This window comes from Theropithecus gelada, chromosome 10 (assembly GCF_003255815.1).
Source record: "Theropithecus gelada isolate Dixy chromosome 10, Tgel_1.0, whole genome shotgun sequence".
Taxonomy (NCBI): Eukaryota; Metazoa; Chordata; class Mammalia; order Primates; family Cercopithecidae; genus Theropithecus; species Theropithecus gelada.
This window is the reverse complement of record NC_037678.1, coordinates 16,984,118-17,003,249: the sequence shown is the minus strand read 5'-3', so window position 1 is coordinate 17,003,249 and position 19,132 is coordinate 16,984,118. Positions and strand designations below refer to the sequence as shown.

At 44.7% G+C, this 19,132-nt stretch overlaps 1 protein-coding gene across 6 annotated transcripts in view; it reads right to left on the bottom strand.

Moving 5' to 3' along the window:
* The window catches only part of LARGE1 (LARGE xylosyl- and glucuronyltransferase 1), a 631,116-nt gene that overhangs the window by 262,936 nt on the left and 349,048 nt on the right, over positions 1 to 19,132 (bottom strand). For all 6 annotated transcript variants that reach the window (XM_025399702.1, XM_025399703.1, XM_025399705.1 and 3 more), the window contains one exon: positions 10,883 to 11,054. In XM_025399702.1, coding sequence (XP_025255487.1) covers positions 10,883 to 11,054 — 172 coding nt within the window. The remainder of the gene's footprint in view (positions 1 to 10,882; positions 11,055 to 19,132) is intronic.

The following is a 19,132-nucleotide window of genomic DNA, read 5'->3' as shown; positions in this document are numbered from 1 at the left end:
AGTAGATTGAGGGGCCGAGTGCAGTGGCTCATGCTTGTAATCCCAGTACTTTGGGAGGCCGAGGCAGGTGGATCGACGGAGGTCAGGAGTTTGAGACCAGCCTGGCCAACATGGTGAAACCCCATTTCTACTAAAAATACAAAAAATTAGCCGGGTATGGTGGCACATTCCTGTAATCCCAGCAACTCGGGAGGCTGAGGCAGGAGAATCGCCTGAGCCTAGGGGGTGGAGGTTGCAGCAAGTGGAGATCACACCACTGCACTCCAGATTGGGTGGACAGAGCGAGACTCCATCTCAAAAAAAAAAAAAAAAAAGAAAAGAAAAGTAGACTGGCTGTTTCTTTCGGTTTCTGTCTGTACCACTCTCTCTCTGGATCTCAGGTCTTCACATATGCTGCTCTAAGTGAGACTGGAGGCCAGTGCATCCACCTCTTTCCCTTTAGAAGCCCTCCTGACTCCCTCCAACTTCCCTCACTAGCAATGCTTTCCCTAAAATGTGATTCAACCTCACCCGGACTTTTCCCTTTCAAGAGACTTTCTACGCTTGTATGTAACTATGTGTTCAGACGTAACTAGAATCTAGTGGTTAAGTGTGGGCTCTGAGATCAGCCTGGCTTCAGTCCAGGTTTCGCCACTAACTTCTAGTTAGTGATTTCAGGCAATAGACTTAAAGAGTTTTTTATGAAGGCTAAATGAGATGGTCCAGGGCATGACACATAAAACACATTTAATAGATATAAGCAACAGGAGGATAGAGCTGGGTCTGTCTCAGTTAATATTTTACTCCCAGGGCAGGCTAAGAGGCTCAGAATGTAGTAAATTAATGAAAGAATGAATGACTGAATGGGTGCATCAGGCAAGGAAGGAAGGAAGGGAGGGAGGGAGGGAAGGAGGGAGAAAGGAACTCAGGAAGGTAGGTAGAGGTTAGGGTTAGTTTCTGCTCCGTGAACTCTCCAAAATTTCAGGCTGAAGAGCAAGGAAAAAAAAAAAGAAAGAAAGAAAGAGGCCGGCCGCAGTGGCTCACGCCTGTAATCCAGCACTTTGGGAGGCCGAGGCGGGCAGATTACAAGGTCAGGAGATCAAGACCTGCCTGGCCAACATGGTAAAACCCCGTTTCTACTAAAATACAAAAAATTAGCCAGGCGTGGTGGTGCACGCCTGTAGTCCCGGCTACTCGGGAGGCTGAGGCAGGGGAATCACTTGAACCCGGGAGGCAGAGGTTGCAGTGAGCAGAGATCGTGCCACTGCACTCCAGCCTGGCGACAGGGTGAGACTCTGTTTCACAAACAAACAAACAAACAAACTCCCCTAAGACACAGAAAGAACAGAACTATCACTTATTAGGTATTGTGCAATACAGAGCCATTATCTGACTTAATCACCAAAATAAAGCCTATGGGGCAGTTATCAATGCATCATTCCCTCACTTTTATAGAACAACAAAAAAAATGAGGCTCTGAGAAGTTAAATGATCTTACGAATATAGTAAGACGAGGCAGATTTGCTTCAAAGTTAATCTGAAAATAATTAAAACCTCTTTACCCAATTCTGCCAGTGAAAAAATCCTTGGGGTTACTTCAGTGGTGTACATCTGGGCTGATGGTGTACAATGGAAGAACCAGTAGTGTCTATTAAGAAAATCAAAGTGCTAGTTTCTGATTCTCAGTAGAAGGCAGGCTGGTTAAGAGAGGCGGAGAAAGCAGGAGGGCACAAGGAGGAAATAATGGAAGAGGTCATCAAAATTCTCCAAGTGGAAAATCAACTAGGAGCTAGAGGACGTTTAAAGACCTAAACAAAACCATGAAAACTGGCAGTGAGGAGAGAACTTCATCAATACTGGGAGTGCAGGAGAACTTTTTATTTATTTACTTTTTGAGACAGAGTCTCGCTCTGTCACCCAGGCTGGAATGCAGTGGTACAATCTTGGCTCACTGCAACCTCTGCCTCCAGGGTTCAAGCAATTCTCCTGCCTCAGCCTCCCAAGTAAATGGAATTACAGGTGAATGGCACCACGCTTGGCTAATTTTTTATATTTTTAGTAGAGACAGGGTTTTGCCATGTTTGCCAGCCTGGTCTTGAACTCCTGACCTCAGGTGATCCACCCGCCTTAGCCTCCCAAAGTGCTGGGATTATGGGCGTGAGCCACTGTGCCCAGCCCAGGAGAACTTCTAAAGGCCCAGTACAGATTAAAAAGAAATGTCCAGGTGATTGCTGACCAAGAACAAGCCCAGCCTCGCTCTTTCCCAGCTGAATTCCAGTGCCTTCTGTAATAGGAGCGCGTTGCCTCTACAGACACCAGCTGTTGATGTCATTTTACAGGACTTTGAGAATTTCATCTTTTAAAATTTGTTTTTTTTCCCTGTGGCAAAACAGTCTCTGAAGTTTAAGAACTGTCAGGAGTGAATGTGAGATGCGTGGAAATCTATCTATGCTGAGCCCTAGAAGGGGGTACACTGGGTCGGCCAAGAAGGGAAGGCTTTAATCAGGGAAATCAGGCAATCCCATGAGGTCATGGAATTGTCTTGTAAGGTCTTCTTTGATTCCTTTCCTATGGGCTAACAGGGCGGGGGACACTGAGCTTCATTTGGAGATAAGGGAAGGCAGGAAAGGAGAAAGATTTAAAGTCAAGGAAAAAGGGGCCAATGGGACAATACCAAATGTAACCACAGGAAGACAGGAGGAAGGAAAGGGGAAAGAAACACACAAGGCCCAAGTGTCTGTTTGGTACCAGGATCACTGAATCGCCTCCTCAAATTTCACACAACCACTCTGAGCAGATGTCAGTATTTTCTTTCTACAGGTGCAGAGGCGAGGTCAAGAGTGGCTCAATGACCGCCCTAAGATCACCCTGCTGATACAGAAGACCAGCAGGGACTTGAAACTTGGTCTCTTCTTTGCTAAGCTCTTCTGACTCCACCAATTCCATCAGAGGAGACAGGCAGGGCGGCGAGTTAACAAAGAAAGATGAGACCTGAAGAAACTTCAAAGAGTGTTAAAAACTCCTTCGAGGCAACTGATTATAAGCATAAAATTTCTACAAATGTATTGCTTTTCAAAAGTAATACTTCAATGTTCTTCATGTTCAGCTTTTCTACATTATTTTACAGCCCCAGTGGCTCTGTGGACAGAACTGTGAGCTAATGGAGCAGACACACATTAATGATGTCCGCCATCATCCCATTCACTCTGGCAGGAGTCCTTAGAGAAAATGGAATGTGGAAAAATAATGCACATTATCTTGTGCAATTCTCACAAAGACTCCGTTAGCATTATTCCTTCTCTGAGCCTAAATCAACTAAGATAACTTGCTGTCTTATTCAGTTTGAGCTGATATAACAAAATATCTGACACTGGGTAATTTATAAAAAACAGAAATTTATTGCTTGCAGTTCTAGAGGCTGGGAAGTCCAAGATCAAGGCACCAGCAGATCAGATGACTGGTGAGAACTCTCTGCCTCATTGATGGTACCCCTTTTTTTTGAGATGCAGTCTCGCTGTTGCCCAGGCTGGAGTGCAATGGTGTGATTTTGGCTCACTACAACCTCTGTCTCCCAGTGTCAAGTGATTCTACTGCCTCAGCCTTCTGAGTAGCTGGGATTACAGGCATGCACCACCAGGCCCAGCTAATTTTTGTATTTTTAGTAGAGGCGGGGTTTCGCCATGTTGGCCAAGCTGGTCTTGAACTCCTGACCTCAGGTGATCCACCGCCCTTGGCCTCCCAAAGTGCTGGGATTACAAGCGTGAGCCACCGCACCCTGCTGATGGTATCACTTTTACTGTGTCCTCACATATAAGGGGTGAGCAAGGTCTGTCAAGCCTCTTTTACAAAGGTACTAATCCCACTCATACAGCTGTCATGAGCTAATCACCTTCTAAAGGCTCTACTCTTAATGCCATTGCACTGGGGGTTAGGTTTCAACATAGGAACTTTGCGAGGACACAAACCTTCAGGCCACTGCATGTGCCTGTGGTGACAGAGTCATCAGGGTGATCCTGACTTATTCTCTGGACATGCTGAGTCTCTGGGTAGAGCTCTTGGACCCCACCTCCAGCTACTTAAAGACCATGTTCTGGGAAGTCACATGCTGGGCCAGAATTCTGGAGACTGGGATTTTATTTCCGAATCCTGGGAAAACTACACTTTTCTATGCTAATTTTGCTTCCCTGCCTTTGTTCTCTAAATGCCTGGATCACCCTGGGCCCACCCTCTACAAACTGGTGTATATGATCACTTTGAGTTCTTTCACGAATCTAACTTTGGTCTCTCCAAAGACACTCTTAACTCCACCCACATGACAATGATTTCTCTTACTCCTCTTCAAGGGAAAGAAGGGTGCAGAGTAAAGAGGACTGGATTCAAAGTCGGACCGTTTGGGTTCAAATCTCAGTTTCACGACTTAAGACGTGAGGCTCCAGGTAAACTATGCCTTCCTAAGCATCAGCTCCCAAATCTCTAATATAGGAACATGAACAGTAATCACTTCATGGGAGGGTTGTGAGGATTAAATAAGTTTATCCATAAAGTACTTAACAGAGTGGCTGGCACAGACTAAGCGCTTAAACATGTTAGCTGTAAGGAACCACACAGAGTCTATTAGGCCCTGAACGATACCCAGTGGCATGGCACATCTGCGGTGCCATGAGGGTGAGCAAGGTAGTGCCCACGTATGCTGGATAGTTTGACCATACCTGCTTAGGGTCAGAATTTTACACTGTGGCAATAAGACCCTCTTCGAGGGGAGGCATCTGTGCTTACGGATCAAAACACTATCTTGAATATTCAGCACAGCCTTCTTCCAAAAGCTTCAGATTATGGATGTGCATGTATTATTTATGCCTTCATAACAGCCTCCCCAAATGATGACAATCACATATTATTTCCAGTGTTTTGTGCAGTAAAAACCAAGGCACACAGGGGTCCAAGGTGACAGGTACTTGGCAGTCACACCTGTTCTAAGTGCAGCACAGCCTCCTGGGTCAGTGGACAGAACACAGACTCTAAAGCCATATGGACTGGGGTTCAATTTTGGTATGTAATAGCTCTCTGAGCATGTAATTTAATCTCTCTTGAGCCCAGTTTATTTAACTTCTTTTATTTTTTGAGACAGAGTCGTGCTCTGTTGCCCAGGCTGAAGTGCAGTGGCATGAACTCAGCTCACTGCAAGCTCCACCTCCCGGGTTCACGCCATTCTCCTGCCTCAGCCTCCCGAGTGACTGGGACTACAGGCGCCCACCACCACGCCCGGCTAATTTTTTTTGTATTTTTTTAGTAGAGACGGGGTTTCACTGTGTTAGCCAGGATGGTCTCGATCTCTTGACCTCCTGATCCGCCCGCCTCGGCCTCCCAAAGTGCTGGGATTACAGGCGTGAGCCGCCAGTCTATTTAACTTTCAAGTGTGCAAAGCTTCTAGCTCAGTGCCCAGAACCCAAGACGTGCTTAAGAAATGGCAGTTAGCTTTCCCTGTGTTTTACAAACACTCATTTAGCCACTTGCCTCCTCACCAGCTCCATGTGGATGTGTGTTAGGCATCTCAGATTTCACAAGCCTCATACCAAACTCCTGATCTTCCCATACACCCTGTCCTTCCTGCAGTCTTCTGTGTCTCACAGACGTCATCTCACCCAGCCAGCCACCATGGGGTCATCCTTAAGCTCACTCTTTTTCATTCCCCATATCCAATCAATGGAACATCCCGATGACTCGAGCTTCAAAATGCACCCCTAATATGATGACTTCTACCATCTCTACTGCTCCACCTGGGTCTGAGCCAACATCATCTCTCCCCTGGATGATTGAATTACCTCCTAAACCTTTTCAGGATAGGTTTTACTGTTCATCCTGTTCTCAAAAGGGCAGGCAGGGTGAGTCATTAACAATATTAAATCAGACTGAATCACGCCTCTGCTCAAAGCCTGCCAATGGCTCCCCAAACCACTGAACAGAAAGGCAAAGTCTTCTCATGGCCTGACAAATAAGGTCCCCATAACCTGACCTTTGTAGCCCCTATGACCTGAAATTAGCAGCCCCCCAGCATGCCCTTGGGCTCCCTCTGCTCTGATCCAACCTCCATTCGTTCCTGAAACAGGCCACTCCACTCTGCAAAGTTCATCCCTGCTACCCTTAGTGCCTAGGGTGCCCTGCACTCTTCCCCTGGATAAAGGCAGAGCGCCAATCACCTCTAACACATTATATACTTTACTTGTTTATTTTTCTGCTGTCTGTCTCCCTCCACTCAAATATAAACTCATAGCGGGAGGGACTGGGTTTTGCTTTGTAGTGAATTCTTACAATTTTCTGTTGCCTCGTATCCATTTGGAACATATGTTTAACTTTCGTATACTGACACAGGACTCAGTCACCCTTGACAAGGTTTCTGGTTCCACACCACACCGGGGTGGCACAAGCTGGTGGCCGAAGATCAGTACGTAGACTGGGCTCCTTGCTTTTCCCACTTTCTTTCTCTTTTCTTTTTTTTTTTGAGATGGAGTTTCACTCTTATTGCCCAGGCTGGAGTGCAATGGCACGATCTCGGCTCACTGCAACCTCTGCCACCTGGTTTCAAGCGGTTCTCCTGCCCCAGCCTCACGAGTAGCTGGGATTACAGGCATGTGCCACCACGTCTGGCTAATTTTGTATTTTTAGTAGAGATGGGGTTTCTCCATGTTGGTCAGGCTGGTCTTGAACTCTCAACCTCAGGTGATCCGCCCACCTTGACCTTCCGAAGTGCTGGAATTACTGGCATGAGCCACCGGGCCCGGCCAACTTTTCCCACTTTCTTTAAATGGAATATTCAGGCATTTGCCCTTGAATTCACAGTGACCCACACCCTATTTGCTTAATCTACAGCTAGGTGTCTCTCTGTGCCTGACTCTTCGTTCCTGCCTCGTGTGACCACGGACGGAGGACTGCCCTCCTGATCCACTGCGTGTTCCCTGCTCAGGATTTGAAAGTAAAAAATCGGCCAGGCATAGTGGCTCACGCCTGTAATCCCAGCACTTTGGGAGACTGAGGCAGGTGGATCACTTGAGGTCAGAAGTCAAAGACCAGCCCGGCCAACATGGTGAAACCCTGTCTCTACTAACAACACAAAATTAGCCAGGTGTGGTGGCGTGCACCTGTAATCCCAGTTACTCGGGAGGCTGAGGCAGAAGAATCACTTGAACCCAGGAGGTGGAGGCTGTAGTGAGCCGAGATAGAGATCGCGCCACTGCACGCCAGCCTGGGTGATAGAGTGAGACTTTGTAAAAAAAAAAAAAAAAAAAAAAAAAAGAAGAGGTAAAAAGTATTTGAACTTGTTTCCATTGTAAGGGGGTGCTGAATTTGCACTTTCCATTGAAGAACCAGGGGCTGCCCCAGGCCGGTTTTCCCTGGTATGCCAGGGAGAGGACAAGGTCAGGTTCCCAGTGGCAGAGTAGTTGGTGGTCAGACAGGTGTAAACTGAACACAGGTCAGACAAGAGCTACAAGGACATCTGCCTATAAAAATACGTTTCCCACGTGAGGGACCCCTGCCAGGTACACCAGATGTATCTCGTGAGAAGCATACCATATCCACGTCCAGCTCCCCTGAATTTTCTGTTAGGACAGGGCTGCTAGCCACTCTGGTACTTGCACCCCAGTGTAGCTAGGGGCTCTCCAAACAGTCTTATTCTTGCAATAGTCCCAACAGTTATAAAACTATCTGGCACCTAGGAGCTCAGTAAATATTGACTGAATGGGTGGCTCCTGAACCTGGCCAATAATGGTATGTCTGATTCTTTCTGCTAAGAATGGGTGGTTCTGAAAATCTTCCAGCTGCTGATGCAGGCTGGGGAAAGGTGCAAACCACTGACATGGGAGGGAAGTATCTGCTACTTAGCTGAAGTCGAGCTCAGGGAAGATGGGGACATCTCTAAGAGGCTTCTTCTGGTAGAGGCTGAGGATGGGTCTAAGTCCTTAAAAAGGCTTCTTCGTAATTCTCCCAGTAATGAATTTAGGAACAAGGGGCTTTCACAGTGCGCCACAAAGGAATCTAGTCTACATGTGATCTGACCAAGAGCCACTGCAGCCCCAAACAACCAGGTGTTTGCAGAGAGAAAAATTAGCCAGGCCACATTGTATCAACATCACGCCAACTGTTTACAGGGAAAGATGTCAATGACAATTGCCTTTATGAAGGACACTCTCTCTCGGATCGGAACATTCTACATTTATGGGCCTAACAGGCTTTCTTCCTATTCCATGACCTGGCTTCTGATAGTTTGGTTTAGAAAAACGATCACACACATACGAAAGTGATACAAAATAGGGACATATGGAGAAGAGATGAGCTTACTTATTTTCTTTTAATCTCTGTACTTTTCCAGAAAAATCAGGGTGGGCATGGGAAAACCTCTGATGTTTTGTACTCCTTTGCTGGTGATAGATAAACACGCAATGTACTCTGCCTTGTTATTGAGTTCCTTGAAGGCAGGTGCTGTGTTCTCAACAGCTTTAGGTAACAACAGCCTCTAATGTATTCCTCTTCACAGTGGGGGCCTACCAAATGCTAGAAATAAACCAACAAAAGAACGAACAAATAAAATGCAGCACATTAACTCAGCTCCTTGCATTCAAATTTACCTTGTCCCTGTCCTGACCTTGGCCCATATACCCTGCTCAGCCCCAGGAGCTGCCTTGAATCTGAGAGTCCTCCAAATCAAGTCCTTGGGCCAGCTAGGGGAGCAGCAAGAGCTCTGGTGCCTTCCCTTGAATGGATGATATCAGCATATTTAAAATAACCATGATAATTCATGTTGTTATTGGCTGTAGAGCTCCACTAGCACTATAGCCATTGCAAGCTGCAAGAGAACAAACGTGATTTCCTAGCTACAGCTCTACAATTTCTGATGACCTGTTCTGGTGACTATGGTGGTTATACTTATCCAACAGAGACTTACAGCTCTAACTGCATGGTGCAGGTGGCGTATTTTTGGAAAAAGACTCTGAGATGGAAGTCAGCATACAAGAGGTTTATTAGAGAGAGCTCTTGAGAACAGCACCTATGAAAGGGAAGGGGAAAGCAGGACTAGGCAGAGGGGAAAATCAACCTGTGAGGCAGTCTCTGAGTGTAGCAGATGATCCTGCAGGATCTCATGTCCATCAGTCATTCCACGACGTGTGGCGTCCCGGGAAGGGGTGTGGCCACAGGCATGGCCACTCACTTCAACTAAGGCAACTGCAAAAAGGGCCGATGCTGGGGAGCCCCTTCTGCAGGGACTACTCCCAGCAGCTGGGGTAATAAGGTCTTTATTCCCAAAGGAGAATGTGGGAGTCTAGTGCATACGACCACCATTCTCATCCGATGAGACAGAGCACAATTAGGAGCTCCTCCGTGACACCTTCCCAGCTACCTTCTCTAACCCCCTCTAGGAGAGGTGACAACTCTCACTGTGCCCTCATTACTCATCTCCTTATTTGCAGAGCCAGCCATAGTGCTTGACACCCAGTAGGGATGCAATAAACGCCGGTTGAAGAAATGCATCACTGAACACTCAACATCAGCATAAAGAAATGAATAAAACACCATGTAATTATAGAAAAACTGCCCCTCGTGAGTTCCCTGTGATCACAAAGAGGAAAACAAAGCAGACGCGATAGGGGAACTTGAAAAGGGCAGCAGATGGAAGCCAAGACACAGGCACTCTGATCTCAACTCTGGGAAAAGCCTGCATCCTTCTGAGCTTCCGTTTCTTTCTTTATGAAACAAAAGGACACGTCCACACGTTCTATGAAGATTAGAGAGCTGTGACATACTCAGTTTCAACAGGTGTCCTAAATGAGGTCATTGCCAGTGTCATTACTGACATGAATAAGAAAAGTAAATTTTGATCACGGTAAGGGAAAGAGTCCCGGGGATCACAATGTCATTCCCATGATTTGGTGAAGACTTTCCTCAATTAGCCCAGAGAAGGAAGCAGGGAGTGACCGGGGCAGGCAAGGAAGTTAACTCTCTGTTCGTGAATAGAAACAGAAACCAACAGGAATATCCTGTGATTTATGAAAATGCTGGGATTTAAAATCATTAAGTAGTATCTTGCTTTCATAGCATATGGAGCTAAGAGGAATGGCAGAAGGCATTTTAAACACAGAAGGGGCCAGTGTGCAATTAAAAAAAAAAAAAAGTAAAAATTTCACTGTCGAATTTCTTTCTCAATGTACTCATCCAATAGAGAAGAATTTTTAAAATCATCTAATTTTTAAAAAGACAGCTGGGAGAGGGGTATTAAAATAACAGCCTGAGATTTGTGCTAACCTGCCACTTCTCTCACATATCCATGCCACAGTTAATACACCTACCGAGCTCACGATTTCCCAGTAGGTACTTTCCTATACCTCGAGGCTGTGACGAGAGTTACAATGATAGCTATAAAGAAACCCACCAGACTAGACAGAATGTCTTGTAAAGCCAAACACATACATCTCCTTAAAATGATAAACCATAACGTTAATGAAAGCAAAAGCTGTAAGAACATTTTCAAAAACTCTGGAATCAATACTCATCTCTACTATCTCACAGGCTTTCCTGGCAATTAGACTATCCGTGGATAAAAAGAAAACAATGAACGCACGTCCCGACACCAGTATGTGAACACTCCACTATCTGCAAACGAAATACACACATTTGATATTCATCTGTTAAAAAAATCTTCATTTACTAAAGAAATGTAAACACGTTTCTGTTTTACTCTGTTATTTTTCAAATCCAAGCAGAGCGGATATTGAACCATATTTGTAATTCCTTACCCACCGCATTAGCACGACCTCATTTGAGGTGACCTCACCTTTTTTAAAGAATCAACCCCTATTCTTGGCAAGCTGATACCTACAAGGATATCGGGAAGAAGCAAATGGGCTACCATTACCTTTGAACTTGTGGAACACAGCCCACAGCTCTGCAATGTCGGTGGCAAAGGTGATATCCGTGTCAAGGACGATGACTCTCTCCAGGTTGGCAGGAAGAGTCTTGGTCAGCACAAGCTTCATCAGACCATAAATCCCAGAGTAATGTTTATTGGGGATCCAGGAAACTTCAGACTAGACAGAAAAAGGCAGAGAGGGAGTTGGAGAAAGGGAAAAAAAGAGAAATCGCTATATTAATTCTTTGCTTAAACATCATAAATAGGGCCTAACACACAAAAAGTATCCAATACAAATTTGTTGAATAAATGAATGAGTTTTCTTTTAAAGATTTATATAATTTGCATTTTGACATGTGAAGTTTTCTGGAGGAAAATGTATCTGAATTAAGGGAGAGGAAAAGTAATAGTTGTGAAATAATTATTACTGCAAATCCTATGTTGAGATTTTTAAATGAAACTTTTGTTATTATAGAAATAAAATAGATCCACTAGAGAAAAAAAGGATATGCAAAAACATAAAGGTCCAAAAATGGAATCCCATTACATATACTTTTACAACCAATATCGAATTGTTCCTATGTACATATATTTCTTTAAATCATATTCCATTTATGTGTCATTAAAGATTAGTGGGTAATGGTATTGTTAAAGCTTATGCTTATTCTTTTAAAACTGTAATTGAATAGATTGCTACTGCTGCCTTCTCTTTATTCTCAGATAAACCCACAAGGAGGACCTAGTCATCATACGACACTCTTCACCTGACAGCAATAGAGGACACACACACAGAACAGAAATGAACCACCCATGGAGCACTGACATTATGATCCTCACATAATATAATGGAACAATCAATGGCTCGCAGATGGGCAGAGTCATCAGCGAGGCACACACACAGGTGCCATTTTGTGTCCAAAGGCAAGGATAAAAATAAAAGCACCAGTGTGATGAAAGCTCTCATATATGCATAGTCATTTATGAAGATCATCGTGGGCAGAGGCCCCAACCTGGCTGCTGTGGGGAGTTTCCATGGGAGCCAAAGTACACTTATTTTCAAGAGGGTAATCCTTTTAATAGAACCCTTTAAGATGGGGAATATGGCCACCTTACCAGGATTCCAAAAAATATTCATCTCCTTTGACCTTACCTTTGACCATGTTGAGGAGATGTTCGTTAAAAAATTCAGATTTAAAAATTTTGTTTAAGACACCAAAGATGTTCATCACCATGTTACCAAAGGGCAGCCATCAAAATGCCCCAAAATGGAACAATTAATTCAGACATAATACTCTTTTTTTTTCTGATAGCATCCTATGTAATTGTTTAAAACAAAGTGGATTAAGATGTAGTTTCTAAAAACCTACATATGATGTTAAAGGGGAAAAAAACAAGCTTTAAAACTGCTTTTACTTAAAAGCAACTATGTGTAATCAAACCAAATGAAACACATTCACCCACATTTTATGCAGAGAAAGAAAAAATAGCAGCAAGACATCCCATTGTGTCTGGAGTTGGTTCCTTCTGGTGGGTTCTTGGTCTTGCTGACTTCAAGAATGAAGCTGCGGACCTTTGTGGTGAGTGACACAGCTCTTAAAGGGGGTGCAGACCCAAAGAGTGAGCAGCAGCAAGATTTATTGTGAACAACGAAAGAACAAAGCTTCCACAGCTTGGAAGGGAACCCGAGCAGGATGCCGCTGCAGCTGGGGTGGCCAGCTTTTATTCCCTTATTTGTCCCCGCCCACATCCTGCTGATTGGTCCATTTTACAGAGTGCTGACTGGTGTGTTTACAATCCTTTAGCTAGACACAGAGCACTGATTGGTGCGATTTTACAGAGTGCTGATTGGTGCATTTACAATCCTTTAGCTAGACACAGAGTGCTGATTGGTGCGTTTTTACAGAATGCTGATTGGTGCTACAATCCTTTAGCTAGACACAAAAGTTATCCAAGTCCCCACTCGACCCAGGAAGTCCACTGGCTTTACTTCTCATCAGTTTCAAGAAAAAGCATCCCTAACTCTGTGTATGAGACCCTGTCACCTTACACCCAGGCATCATGGAGGAGGGGAAAAAGGACAGGAGTTCAAATTTGGGCTCTAGCTCCACAGAGCATTTGATCTCTCTAAGCTTTGGTTTCTTTACCTGTAAAATGGAGTGTGTTTTAGAGATGGAATGGGTCTCATGAGTCAGCATGGGGAGCCTGTCTCATAGCTTCCCTAAATCGGCCTCCTGTGTGCCTGTTTTCCCACCATCACCAGACTATGACATGTTTGAAAATAATGTGGTTACTTAGTTTTTCTTTTAAGAGTAGTTGCTCATTTTTAAAAGTTGGTAAAATGGAGATGATGCCTACTTCACACGGTGGTATAAAAATTAAAAGATATTAAAGGACTCAAGGGCCTGGTACCCACCCTTCTTCCTGATCCCTCTATCTTATTCCAAGTATTTAGATATCAATGCCTCTTTTAGTACTTCCTGATGAAGGTAAGGGTCTCCAGGATGTATGCAGGAGAGCAAAAAACTGAGGTGGCAGAGTCAGACATACCTGGATTTAGATTCCAGTATCATCACTTAATCGCCATTCACCTTAGACAGGTTTGCTCAGCTTGTCTGAGTTTCTGCTATTTATAAAGGTCATCCCTCCTTTTTAAAAAAATTTTTTTAAATTTTAGATTCTGGGGGTACACACGCATGTTTGTTACATGAGTACACTGTGTAATGGTGGAGACTGGACTTCCAGTACACCTGTCACCTGAATGTTGAACATTGTATCCAGCAGGCAATTTTTCACCCCTTACCCAGCTCTCACCCTTTCTTCTTTTGGAGACCCCAGTGTCTATTATTTCCAACTTTGTATCCATGTATGCCTATTGTTTAGCTTCCACCTGTAAGTGAGAACGTGTGATATTTGATTTTCTGCTTCTGAGTTAGCTCACTTAGGATAATGGCCTCCAGCTCCATCCATGTTGCTACACTCACTTCATCCTATCACGCAGGGTGTAGGTGGAAACAGCACACTCTCCTGGGGAATCTAAGGAAGATTTAATAAAAGGACTACTTAATCTAAGTATATGCAGAATTAGAGGCAGTTTAACAAGAACTGTGCAGTTACTAGAGGACGGGAAGAGTACTTGGGGCCATTACTACCCCAAGGCCAAAAGGGTCTAGGCCAACAGATGCTGGAATCCAGAGAGAACTGCCGTATGAGTAAGGCCACCTGGCTGAGGCAGTGACCTTCAGCAGAGGGACACAGCCTACCTGTGGCAACCCATAAGCCAGAACAGGAAAAAACATCTCAATGTCACTCTCCTCCTGCCCACCAGTATCCCGGGAGGGCAGCCCTCTGGTCAACCCTAATGGAAACCAGAGCGAAAGTGAGATTAGAGATGCTTTATGCATCAGCCTCATGGAGCATAAAGTGAGGGTTAGGGCAAGAGAGTACCTAGAAGGAAAAAACTCACACAACCAACAGAGTCATACCGTTAACACAAGGACAAATTAAATGAACAACAACAAAATCAAAGCATAATGCCTTGGCCGGGTGCAGTGGCTCACGCCTGTAATCCCAGAATTTTAGGAGGCTGAGGCAGGTGGATCACCTGAGGTCAGGAGCTTGAGACCAGCCTGAACAACATGGAGAAATGCCGTCTCTACTAAAAATACAAAATTAGCCAGGTGTGGTGGCACACACCTGTAATCCCAGCTACTCGGGAGGCTCAGGCAGGAGAATCGCTGGAACCTGGGAGGCAGAGGTTGCATTGAGCAGAGATCACACCATTGTACTCCAGCCTGGGCAACAAAAGTGAAACTGTCTCAAAAAAAAAAAAAAAAAAAAAAAAAAAAAAAAGCACAATGTCTTGTATATAATGGGTACAAAACACATTTCTGGAACAGATGGATGGATGGATGGATGGATGAATGGATGATGGATGGATGGATGATGGATGAATGGATGGATTAATGGATGAATGGATGGATAGATGGATGGATGGATGAATGGACGATGGATGAATGGATGGATGGATGGATGATGGATAAATGGATGGATGGATGGATGGATGATGGATGAATGGACGGATGAATGGATGGATGAATGGATGATGGATGGATGGATGGATGATGGATGAATGGATGGATAGACGGATGGATGGATGAATGGATGATGGATGAATGGATGGATGGATGGATGATAGATGAACAGACAGATGGATGATGGATGGCAGGCAGGCATAGGAAGGCAGGCGATTTGTCTACAATCCCACAGCAAGCAAGATGCAAAGCTCTAAGAGTCACAGTTTGCCAGGAGAAGGTTTGTGTTCTTTCCCCAAACTACATTATCCTTCCTTTGGAGTGAGATTCCTGACTAGCCATCACGGTAGGATCCGAGGACTCAGTGAGGAATTCCCTCCCATATACTTTGTAAACATCTTCCTCATGAAAGCCCTGGCCTTTGGGGCTCAGCTCAGCCTCCTCTCTCCTCTAACAATCTGCCTGTACTGAGGCTTGGCAATCATCAGTCCATGCTGCAGGGCTGTGCTATTTAATCAGACCTTTGATTAACTTACTCATCTATTTTGGTTACCATCAAAGCAGGAGAGCTGGGTGAAGACTGAACACCAGAGTGATGGGTTAAGCTGTCTAATTAGATTGCCCTGACTCTCCGTTTTATTTTTAACACGTATGTGAGGCACTCAGTTACACTGCAAAACAGGAAGACTACAGGAATAAATTAATCTCAACATGAGCCCAGTCCTGAACGTTGCTCCAAGTCCCCAACTTAATGCATAATCAATTAAGTCCGAGTGTTCAATTAGTCATAAAGGAGGCAATGGGATGAGTTTGTATTCAGAAAGAAAGCCCCAGGAAAAGGTGGAAAATTAAGAAATTTTGTGGAGGGGAAAGAACGTGTGGTAAGAAGCAGGTACATTTATTACGAATAGCTCAGCCTCTTAGAGACAGCGTGATATCTAGCACACGCTTCCCCCACCTCCGTCCATACTCTCCTCCTCCAAGTCTCAACTTAGAAATCACTGCCTTCCAGCCACCACCACCCCCACAGCCCCAGGCTGGATTAGGGGCTCCCAAAGCAAGAAGCAAGCTGTTTCCCTTCCTCTAGTACAGCATGTTATCCTGCTGGGTTCAATTTTCCATGCCCCTCTCCTGCACTTGACTGAAACTCCTTGAGGCAGGGACAATGTCTTTTTTACTGTGGTAACAACATAGTAATTACTCAAAAACTGTTTGATGAATGTGCATGACTATGGAGTCAGCCAGGCCTGAGTTCATTTTCCTCTGACATTTTCCTCACCTAGGAGCAGAAATGTTCACGATTGCTAAAATCCAGGGTCAGTACGGTGCATGGAAGAGGCACAGTTTGTTGAGCCCCGAAGCCTGGGCCATAGAACTGGTTCCACTTTTAATGAGCTGTGTGACCTCAGGTAACTCACTTAACCTCCTTGAGTCTTAGTTTTCTCATCTGGAAAAGGGGGGCCTACAATGTTACGGTATTCACAGGAGAAGGTGTAGGATCCAGCCTCATGCTGGGCAAGCAACAGGTCTCCGCCAAGCCCATTTCTCCTCTCTCAGTGAATGCCTATCAGCAATACCCAAGTTCAGGTGACTCAGAATTCGGGGCATGATAAAAGCAGCAAATTCTGGTACCTTTGAAAGTAAAGGGGAAGTCAGGAATGCAGATGGTTTTGTCACGGGAAATAAGCTACTTATCACCTTGTCCCATGTTTCTGTAAAAAATGAGGCGGGCAGATCCTGAGGTCAAGATATCGAGACCATCCTGGCCAACATGGTGAAACCCCGTTTCTACTAAAAATACAGAAATTACTTCGGCATGGTGGCGGGCTCCTGAAGTCCCAGTTACTCAGGAGGCTGAGGCAGGAGAACTGCTTGAACTCAGGAGACGGAGCTTGCAGTGAGCCAAGACAGCGCCAATGCACCCCAGCCTGGCGACAGAGCGAGACTCCATCTCAAAAAAAAAAAAAAAAAAAGAAAGAAAAAATCACAGGCTGAAATCTGGAAAATGTAAAGTCCCTCCCTCTGGTAGATCTCCAAAACTGGACAGCACACTTTGGGTTTGAGGCGGAGGAAAAGTGCGTGGGAGTGATTAGCCATGCAACCTTCTGGGGCAGTCTCTTCATCCAATCCACACCGGTATTAATCTCATTTCCACGCCGCAACACACTTCAGCCCAACCAGGAACTTCTTACATCATGGGCTCAACAGAGAGAAGAGCACCCTCAAAGGCAGGTTGAGGAAACCTGGAGAGCACCACGCAAACTTCCCCAAGAGCATCCCATACAGAAGACAACACCTGGCAGAGTAATAACCCACCATGTTGTTCATCATTATCAACACGCCAAAGGGTTCATGTAATTAAAAAGTTAATAAAAATGAGAGTTAGTTTATTCTAAGGGGCAGATCATTATCCTTGCAATGGCTGTTAATAATTCTAAGCAGTATGGTCTAAACTCCAATCAGCAAAAATGCAGTCATGCCCAAGATTATCACCTAATTCACTTACGCAAAGGGAGCACAGGCAACCCCAGGTTTTAAGGGTTTTATGTAAACTGGGGGGTGGGGGATGCTTTCAAAGGGAAATTTGCCTTCCTGAAGAAGCTGCCAATTACCAGGTAGACCCAAAGGGGAGCATCTAGGAGGCGGTGCAGGTGATTCTAGGGTAGATCTGATGTCAGGTGGTCCACAGAAAAGTTGACCAGATTAGCAGTATGAGCATGGAGGCAGAGGACTAGACAGTGGACACACCTCACCTCTAACGGTGACTGCCCAAAACACAGGGGATGGAGGAAAGCCATGACTCAATGGTGATGACACATTTCTGACCTTTGATAAATAAGGGAAAGACAGGAAAAGAGGCTGGTTTTGTCAGGAAATGATGCTCATTCCTTCTTTAAGATGTGGATTTCCAGGAGTCATTGAGATACCCTAGTCAAGATAATAATAGAAAATACGCCTAGCACATACTGGGTGTCAGGCATTGTGGCAAGACCTTTATATGGGCTGGCCTATTTAAACTCCTCCTAACAAGCTTAAGGGTTGTATATTATTTAGTACCCAAAGTTTGGGGGTCCTTTTCCTTACCTCAACTTTCAGTCCTCCAGTCCTAGATACTCTACTCTGAAATGATGTGTTTCTCTCTTCCCCTCTTTTCCCACTGGCCCTGGCCTATTCAGATGTGCTCTTCACTCTTCTGATTTACTGTAGGGTCAGGACTGAGCCTCTGCCTCCATCCAGACAAATTTTCATTCTCCAAGCGGTTTTTCAGATAATTAGGTACAATGTCTTTAGAGCTGGGCATTCCTGGCTTCCAACTCTCTCCAGGCCTTAATTTTCTCACCTGTAAAAAGGGTAATAGTAGAATATCCTGCTTCCTTCCTAACGTGTTACTATATTTGTAATCTGTAAGCTCCCCTCTACCATACTGGAAATATTTTTTGCTCAAAACAGATTGCTTACCCATATTAACATTTTGCTGTGGATTGCAAATCACCTTGACATATTTTAAAAAATTAAAAAAAGAAGTCATCCCAGCTGCAGAATGTTTGAAAAGTCATTTGCCTTTCATGTTGTTTCTGAGTGGTTGTCTTGGCAACCAACCTATATGTTCAGAGTATAATTGTTAAGAAATAGAAGTGGGGTGGGGCTTAAGATGCTGGGACAGAGACACTGGCGGATGCCTTGGAAGAAGATCGTGAAATGAGCATGAGCTTTGGAGTCTGTCTGGCCCAATTCTGAATCCTGACTCTAACATAACCAGCCTGGCAAACTCACCTAAGTCTCAATCTCCCCACCCATAAAACAGAGAAAACAATACACATTGCATGAGGTTTGAAAAAGCATTAAATGAGGTAGTAGAATCATGGTGCCTAGCACAATGCTTGCCACATAAGGGCTCAATATGAGTGTTTAAAATGGTTCATGACACATGCCATTAATCCCAGCACTTTGGGAGGCCAAGGTGCGTGGATCACTTGAGGTCGGGAGTTCAAGACCAGCCTGGCCAACATGGTACAACCCCATCTCTACTAAAAATGCAAAAATTAGCTGGGCATAGTGGCGCATGCCTGTAATCCCAGCTACTTGGGAGGCTGAGGCAGGAGAATCACTTGAGCCCAGGAGGTGGAGGCTGCAGTGAGCTGAGATTGCAACACTGCACTCCAGCCTGGGTGACAGAGTGAGACTTTGTCTCAAAATAAATAAATAAATAGAAATAAAATAAAAT